The sequence below is a fragment of the Prionailurus bengalensis genome, chromosome A1 (genome assembly GCF_016509475.1).
Source record: "Prionailurus bengalensis isolate Pbe53 chromosome A1, Fcat_Pben_1.1_paternal_pri, whole genome shotgun sequence".
In the NCBI taxonomy this organism is placed as follows: domain Eukaryota; kingdom Metazoa; phylum Chordata; class Mammalia; order Carnivora; family Felidae; genus Prionailurus; species Prionailurus bengalensis.
Window position 1 is genome coordinate 174,743,122 of NC_057343.1, and position 6,750 is coordinate 174,749,871.

At 53.1% G+C, this 6,750-nt stretch overlaps 1 protein-coding gene across 1 annotated transcript; it reads right to left on the bottom strand.

Moving 5' to 3' along the window:
• Positions 1–485: 485 nt before the first annotated feature.
• On the bottom strand, positions 486–4,797 carry EIF4E1B (eukaryotic translation initiation factor 4E family member 1B). Its single transcript, XM_043573718.1, has 7 exons — positions 4,780–4,797; positions 4,239–4,504; positions 3,827–3,922; positions 2,990–3,053; positions 2,096–2,209; positions 1,815–1,954; positions 486–1,482 (listed from the first exon to the last, which is right to left on the bottom strand). Exons 1-7 carry the CDS (start codon positions 4,795–4,797, stop codon positions 1,368–1,370), a joined length of 813 nt encoding a protein of 270 aa, XP_043429653.1. The 3' UTR covers positions 486–1,367.
• Between the last annotated feature and the right edge of the window lie 1,953 nt (positions 4,798–6,750).

Below are 6,750 nucleotides of genomic sequence, written 5' to 3' on the forward strand. Positions count from 1 at the left end.
CCAGGCACAGTACCAGCGCCACTTCCGTACCCAGCCTTGCTGTTGGAACTCAGTCCTGGAGAAGAGTAACTGATGCTCTAATGAGCAGATGGGGATGGCGATATGGATCGTGTTTTTAAAACACAGGACGTTTTATTACAGTGTAATCGAAGCAGACGCACTTTTCACTCAACGGAAATTAACTGCCTACACTGGCTCAAACTCAGGCCTGATGACATCTAGGTCTTGTGAGGGCCGCGGCCTCTGCTCCCCGACACTTCAGTTTTGCCTGGGGCATATACTCGGCCTTCTGGCTCAATGACCCTCTGACATTGAAACCTCGCCGACTCTTCCCATCTTACCCCTCTCCCCATACTAGATGGATCCCTGATTGGACCCTGGGGTGGGGGGTCTCACACGAGCCCCTCAAGGCAGGACAGGAGATTAAGGTTTTGGGGGGCCCAAACCTTACTCAATTTTAGAACCCTCAAAAATAATTCTAATAATTCAGAAGTGAGTGTTTATTTGGAGCAGGAACAGAAAGGGGCTTAAACTTCATCACCTTCCAGTTAATCCATCTCAAACCTAACCACCACTGTCCTGTCTCCTGTCTCATCTATCTACCCGCCCGCCTCCATTCAGCCTGACTCTGAGGCAGGCAAGGCCCAGACAGCCCTGGCCACGGCTGAGGAAAGGGCAAGTAGACACACAGGGCTCTCAGTCCTTAGCTCACCACATGTCTGTGAGATAGTGGGGTTCTGCCTGTAAGACTCCAACCCTTTTGATCTACAACCCCACTTCCGAGGCCCCACCCACGACTGCTTGAGGGAAGGTACAGGATACTGGGGAGGCTCCAAGGCTATAAATCTGATGAAAGGCAATTCATAAAGGTTTAAAGTAGAGTGATTACAAAGAGGAAAGCCCATCCCCCTCCTGTCCTTGAGCTCCTGCTCTCAGAGCGTCAGTGGTCTTGGGCCTGCTCCCCCAAATCAGAAGAGTCTGGCCCTCAGGTCACCCAGCCTCTTTCTCAGGGGTGCAGAGAGAGTAAGTGCTGGATTGTAGGGTTCTCTTGCCATCTTTCCACCTTCATCTGAGCTCTCCTTTCCCCAGTGACTCACCCCAGCCCACCCCCAGGTGAAACAAGGAAACTCAAGGCTTTCCTCCACCTGTTCTGCATCCTCAGGATGGCTCCCTGACCACAGATCTATGCCTAGGCCCCAACTCATGTTAAGCAATGTTCATATTCACTCCAGGACAAGTGAGAACCCGGTTCTCTACCCCCTAGTCCTACCCAGCATCAGCACTGTAGCCCAGCATCCCCTTACTTACTTACACACACACACACACACACACACACACACAGAGTGAGAGGCTCAGGAGCAGCTGAATCACACCACAAACTTATTCTTGGCTAGGGAGTTGCTCTTGGTGGCAGTGTCTGCATGGGCCTGGTACCCAATGACGATCTTCGTGGAGAGGCCCAGGCGCTCTTTGTACACACGCCTGGGGGAGGAGTAGGAGAGGAAATTAAACAGTCAGCAGCAAGTCCTGGAGATCACCTGGGACCCTGGGTCCTTTGCCCATCCGTCCTACCCTAGTTCCAGCCACCATCACTCTTGTGACGTCTTACCCATGTGGAAACCCAAAATATGACTCTTTACGCAAAAGAGTCCTGCTGTAAACAGCTTGAAATCTGGATTCCAAACCCTCATATACATGGGTAAGGAAAAAGGAGGCGCCGACATGGAGAGTTCCAGAGGTCTCCCTCACAGGCCAAGCCACACCACCCTCAACTTCTCCCCTGGAAGAGACCCTGTGCCAGAGATATCACTCACCCAATGTGCAGCACGCCCGCCTGGTTCTCTGCCTCCCTGGTCCACACAGCAATCTTGTCTCCCTTGGTTCGGATGTTGATGACAGCCCCACACACCTCCCGGCTGTGCTCCTCAAAGCTCTCCCCGATCAGACAGAGCAGCTGGGGCCAAAAGGAAGGATGGTGAGACCTCCACCTCAGTTACAGGGACTGCCCCACTATCCTTGATGGTGCCACCACACCAGCCAGCCTCTTCTCTTGGGGACCTCCCCCGCCTTCCCTCCCCTCCCAACCCCCACTCACGGTCTCCAGCCACAGGCGGTCCAGCTCACTGTGACGCTGCTGCTTGGCAAGACTGACCAGCCAGCGGCCACCCCTCTTATTCCTGCTATCTTCCCACATGGGCTCAATGCCATCCTAAGAGGTGTAATGACAAATCAACTGCCTCCCTTTCTTCAAAGGGAAGTGGGGACCCAACCATCTTCCCAGGCGCTGCTCTGACCCCTAAATAAGCCTCAGTAGGCCAAGTTCCCTCTTGCTTCCATTCCCTCTGTATGGGCAGCTTCCACCATCAGCCACTCGGCCCCCCACACCCTCCTATGAGCTCCCACAATCCCCTGATCCTCAACACTGGTCATCTTTTGTAGCCTTGTCATATATGTGTGTATGTTTGTCTCTTTTACTGAACTGAGCTCCTTGAGGCAGGAGTTCAAATCGGGGCAGGGGGATTAAGGAAGCCTCTGGGGCAGCCCTAGTGTGTGGAAGACCAGACATCCCAGGCTGGGCACAGACCCCCTAGGGAAGTCTTTAAACACTGATGTCAGGTCCCACAGCACACACCTGCTAGGTCAGCACCTCCAGGGATGGGCCTGGACACTGATGAGGAGTGTCCTCGGGAAATTCTGATGCATATGCCTAGTTCAGGAGCCAGGCCAGAAACCTGGGCTCCTTCCTGGTTCCCCCTTCTCCCCTCTCCCCTTCCAGACTCATAAATGTCCTATAAGTACAGCTCTAGTCTGACACTCTACCCAAGCTTCTGTATATAGCATTTCCTCAGATTGGAAGTCCCACCTTGGCTCTGAGGAAGGCTCTCTGTGGCACCCCACCCCCAAACTCTCCATGAGGGAGGGATGCAGAAGCTGAGCTGAGGAGAATCAGCCCTCCTGTGGCCTGAGGGGGCGGGTGGGCAGAGCTTACCTTGAACAGGGCGTAGTCACAGCCAGAAGAGAGCTTACTGGCCAGCTGGATGTGACTGTACATCCTGGAGAGAGCCCCCCACCCCACCCCAATCCAGGCTGAACGTCCAGACTTTTTAAGGCCTGGTTCCAACCTGCCTCACCGCCCCAACTTCTTACCAGACCCCACTGTTTTCCACCCACCTTCAGGCCTCCAAGCCTTTGCTCACTCACCCTTCTCACCAACCCCTCCCTTGCCCCCTTCTATCTCTACTTACCCAAACCGTCAAATCCCACCTTCTCCCTGGAGCCTTCCCTGACCATCCAAATCCCTCAGGAGGCTTTTAGAGCCCCAGTGCCGGGGCAGGGGGTGTTTTGGGATTCACCCATGGACACTATCAAGTAGCCTAATCCTCACTTTGTGGCTGAGGCCAGCTCAGAGGGGAAAGAACTTGTCCAGAGTCACAAAGCCAAGAAGTGGCAGAGTCAGGGTCAACTCCTGGCTCCTCCCACCTCTCAGACTCTCCTCCAGGTGTGCAGGATGATTTGGTGTTGATCTGGCTGTATTTCATGGCCACAACACACACACACACACACAAAAGCTTCCATGCTGTTCTGGCGTCTCAGCTCCTCCCCTGAGACTCTCTTCCCTAAGCCCCAAGAAGTTTTCAGGGGGGCCTAGATCCTAGTCCCAGTGACCCCCACCCCCAAGCAGAACCCACCAAGCCCTAGGCCTCAGCAAATGCTGAGAGGTCGCAGGGAGGGCTGGAAAGCGGTGTAGGAAACAGCTCCCTGGAGGGGTAGGGTCTAGGAAGGACCCCCCTGGCTCTGGCCTCCTCTACAAGCAACAGACACTCACGCCCAAAAGTCCTCCACGGTGTCAAACTTGGTGACCAGATGCAGGTTGTCTTGCCAGGCTCGGCTGCGGTCATTCTTGAAGAACCATAGAGCCCACCTGGGGATAGGAGAGGTCAGGAGGAAGCAGCGAGCCCCTCCCAGGCCCAGAACCTGCAGCAGGTGCTGGCAGGGAAGTCCCACCCCTTCAAGTATAAATAAGGAGATGGGATTTAGGCACGGCCTCTGCACGGTGACTGGAGTCAGTGATCCTGAAAGGCTAGGACAGGATGGGGGGATTGAAGCCAGAATCTCTACTGGGTTAAGGCCAGAAGAACCAACAGGACCCAAGTCTTAGGCTAGCTCTGACCTTTCTTGGATGAGGGAGTGGGGGCAAGAGAGCAAGGCCAGGTGCAAGGCCACAAAGCCTGCCTTACCTGTTCAGCAGCGGGTGTAACTCCAACTTGATCCCCTGGGGGCCCCCATCCTGGGCTTCCTTCCTCCTCTGGGACAGCTGATCCCCAGGGGGATTCAGAGCTCCCTCAGCCATCAGGACAGCCACTGCTGCCCCCTCTTTCTCTTCCTCTTTCTCCTCCTTCTCCTCCCAGTTTTGGATTCCACCCTCAGCCTCTCCAACCTGACCAAAGAAAGAAATCAGGGTGAACAGCAAGCTCCAGCCCAGCCACCCCAGCCCCGTCCCTTGCTACACGAGGGGCAGGAAGGTGGACTCACGGGGCTAGCAGTAGCCATGCAGCTGCTTGGGCTTCGTCCCAGTTGGCCCCCAGCTGCAGGCTTTTAACTCACTCGTGCCACCCCACCCCCCAGAGCATGGGATGGGGAGGAGTCAGCGTGGTGTTGTTGGGGGAGCTCAGAGGGGAAAGGGCTTGTGCTATACCTTCCATCGGCAGGCATTTAGTGAGCACCTTCCGCATGCAGGGTGGGAGGGGGACAGTGTGACCAGACAAACCCAGCCCTCACCCATAGGGTGCTGGCCATGCGAGGGCTGGGACACATGAAGCTAAAGGTCAATATTAGGGGTCTGCCCCTAGTGCAATCACGTCTCACAGAGGATGGGCCTAGAGTTTAAAGTGGACCATTCCAGAAATGGCAGAAACAGCAGGTCTGACAGTGTTCATAGCCAGGTCAGACCTTATACACACATTGGGGTATCTGTTTGTCTCTGTTGCCATTCTTTTGGCTACCAATGTCATCTGACACCCACGTTTATCTGGTCTCTGGGAACATCTGAGTTTTTTAAAATACATAATGATTTTGGGGCGCCTGGGTGGCTCAGTCAGGTTAAGTATCCGACTTCAGCTCAGGTCGTGATCTCCTGGTTCGTGAGTTTGAGCCCCGTATGGGGCTCTGTGCTGAGAGCCTGGAGCCTGCTTCAGATTCTATGTCTCCCTCTCTCTCTGGCCCTCCCCCACTCACGCTCTGTCTTTCTCTCTAAAAAATATTTTAAAAATGTTTTTAAATACATAATCATTTAGAAACAGGGAGACTGTATATTAAAAATCTACATTTTTGGTTACTCTTGAAAATTTGGGAAAGTCTCATGACACTGGAGCCTCCACCTCACGGATCCACAATCCGATATGCACCCCCCCCCCCCACTGGCCCACTGCACTCCTGCTCTTCTGAGTGTTCTCAGCATTGATAGGGAAGGGGGAGGGGCAGTGCAACAGTCACATAGCCTAGGTTCAAATCCTCCCTGCCTGACTTCAGCCAAGTACCTGAACCTCAGAGTTTTCAGTTTCCCTGTCTGTAAAATAGGAATGTTAATGATATATAATTCAGAAGCTTACTGTATTAAATGATATAAAATACATAAAGCCCCTAAAACAGGGCCTGCTGCAGTGGTCAGTACAAATCAGCTGAGGGCTACCTTAGGGTGCAGGAGGGAGGGGTGGGGAGGGGAAGAGGGGGGAAAAGCTCTGGCTACCCTTTCCCTGACTTCTCAGTAGCACCCTTTTCTGCAAGGGCTGAGACCTCCCCAAACTTCTTAAGGCTTCTCGCCCTCCCCTTGGCCACTTTTAGGGTCTGAGATCTATAAAGTGACCAGTCTCTTCCCCTCTCCCACACCCAGGGAAGTCCATGACCACCTGGAGTCAATATCCGCCCAACCCCCATCTCCTAAGCTCTCGGTACCTGCCAGGCATGGGGGTAGGTGCTAGAAGGAATGAGGAGCAAATAATGAGTGACCCCTGTGCTCTGCTCTATCAGGGGAGCCAGACATCAGGTCCTCTCACAAAGACCTGTGTAATCACTAACGCAGACCTCTGAAGGAAAGGAATTTGCAGATGGGAAAAGATAAAGTCCACAACCTGAACTGGGGGATTTAGAGTGGCAGTTCTGAAAAAAAAAAAAAAAAAAAAAAAAGAGAGTGGTGGTTCTCAAGTGCACAGATCAGAATCACCTGCAGGGTTTGTCAAACAAGCTGCTGGGCCCTACCCCCAGAATTTGATTCCTTAGCCCTGGGCTTGGACCTGAGAATTGGCATTTCTCTCTCTTTTTTTAACGTTTACTTATTTTTGAGAGACACACAGTGCAAGCGGGGGAAGGGCAGAGAGAGAGGGAGACACAGAATCTGAAGCAGGCTCCAGGCTCTGACTTGTCAGCACAGAGCCCAACATGGGCCTCCAGCTCACGAACCGTGAGATCATGACCTGAGCCGAAGTCAGACACTTAACTGAATGACCCACCCAGGTGCCCCTAAGAATTGGCATTTCTTTATTTAAAAAAATTTTTTTTTAATTTTTTATTTAAAAAAACATTTTTTTTAATGTTTATTAATTTTTGAGAGAGACAGAGACAGAATGTGAGCGGGTTAGGGGCAGAGAGAGAGGGAGACACAGAAGCAGAAGCAGGCTCCAGGCTCTGAGCTGTCAGCACAGAGCCCGACATGGGGCTCGAACTCACGAGCTGTGAGATCATGACCTGAGCCAA

Bases quoted from the DNA above. Each gene is read 5' to 3' on its own strand.
- EIF4E1B (XM_043573718.1), bottom strand. The intron at 3,054-3,826 runs GTGAGTGTCTGT...GGCTCTCTCCAG, and splicing joins ACCGTGGAGGACTTTTGGGC to GATGTACAGTCACATCCAGC. The intron at 2,210-2,989 runs GTAAGCTCTGCC...TACACCTCTTAG, and splicing joins GTGACTACGCCCTGTTCAAG to GATGGCATTGAGCCCATGTG.